Source organism: Polistes canadensis, unplaced genomic scaffold, assembly GCF_001313835.1.
Source record: "Polistes canadensis isolate GaletaPanama2010 unplaced genomic scaffold, ASM131383v1 scaffold_171, whole genome shotgun sequence".
NCBI classification, from domain to species: domain Eukaryota; kingdom Metazoa; phylum Arthropoda; class Insecta; order Hymenoptera; family Vespidae; genus Polistes; species Polistes canadensis.
The window spans coordinates 203,060-204,580 of record NW_014569718.1 but is presented as its reverse complement, the minus strand read 5'-3'; the positions used below and the strand labels follow the sequence as shown (position 1 = coordinate 204,580).

Here is a 1,521-nt window from a genome sequence, read left to right as displayed (position 1 = left end):
AAAAAAAAAAAAAAAAAAAGGATCATTTCAAATGAATCTTTATTTTTATCTTTCGATAAATAATATCGAAGTTGTGTTGGTCACTGTACGTCTATCTGTGTGTATGTGTTTATTCATTGATAAGAAATGTAAACATAAATGGTCGAGTGGTATCGATCGTGAGAAAGAAAAAACCAAAGTTAATAAAAATAAAAAAGAAATCATATGGAAACATATAAACGTTATGACCGATAATCGAGGTATCATCATTCGTTGTTAACTGCATTATCAATCAAATCTCAGTTACTTTTTTGTTTTCTTCTTCAAATTCATTAATCTAATTCTTTGCAATAATTGATATCATAATAAATGAAATAAATTGAAAAATTTTTATATAATTAGTTAATAATATAATTAATAGTTATAATAATAATTAATAATAGTAAATAATATTAATTAGATCCTTGGATAGAAATTTTGTTTTCTATTCCCTCTCCGATGATTTGAATTTGATCAAAATTGTATTATTGTAATAGAAATCTGATTAAATGTTTTTATTTAATAATTTGTTTAAATTATGTGTTTTTTTTTTTGTAATAGGCAAGCAGACATGTCGGAGATTTGTTCGAAGACCTGCGGGACGGGCACAATCTTATTTCCTTGTTGGAAGTATTATCAGGAGAACATCTTGTGAGTTATTTAACAATTATTTTTTTATAACAAAACGAGAAATAAAAATTAAAATGCATTTGATATTTTAGATCGTTCAAAACGTGTCACATATTTCGTTTTTATTTTTGTAAAATAATTAAAATATCAAATACGAATATTTATTAAATAGTAATTGTTTCTTTTGGGATTTTGTTTGTTTGTTTATTTATTTATTTAAATTGTAGCCACGGGAAAGAAGAAGGATGCGTTTCCACATGTTGCAAAACGTACAAATATTTTCGATCGATCAAAACGTGTCACATATTTCGTTTTTATTTTTGTAAAATAATAAAAATATCAAATACGAATATTTGTGATACCTTTCGTTTTTTTTTTTTTTTTTGACACTTGATCAGAAAAATATTTATTGAATAATAATTGTTTCTTTTGGGATTTTGTTTGTTTGTTTGTTTATTTATTTATTTATTTATTTATTTATTTATTTAAATTATAGCCACGGGAAAGAGGAAGGATGCGTTTCCACATGTTGCAAAACGTACAAATGGCACTGGATTTTCTTCGTTACAAGAAAATCAAGCTCGTTAACATACGTGCCGAGGATATCGTTGATGGGAATCCTAAATTAACCCTTGGACTCATTTGGACAATCATACTTCATTTCCAGGTAGGTGATTACATATCTTACTGGAAGTTAGAATCTTTTCATTTCGATTATCTTATCAATTATGTTTATATATATATATATTTTCTTTTTTAAATTGATTATACATTTTTCAAAATGATTTTTATTCGTTACGATTTATTATTTCAATTATTAGTAAATTTACTCTTAAATAATTACGAAACAAATTGAAATCAATTTCGTTTTAC

General features: G+C 24.7%; 1 protein-coding gene across 22 annotated transcripts in view; it reads left to right on the top strand.

The window, feature by feature from the left end:
- The window catches only part of LOC106789214 (microtubule-actin cross-linking factor 1), a gene marked incomplete in the record, with an annotated part of 154,157 nt that overhangs the window by 75,922 nt on the left and 76,714 nt on the right, over window positions 1-1,521 (top strand). For all 22 annotated transcript variants that reach the window (XM_014753268.1, XM_014753259.1, XM_014753256.1 and 19 more), the window contains 2 exon segments: window positions 580-669; window positions 1,145-1,315. In XM_014753268.1, the coding sequence (XP_014608754.1) occupies window positions 580-669; window positions 1,145-1,315 (261 nt within the window).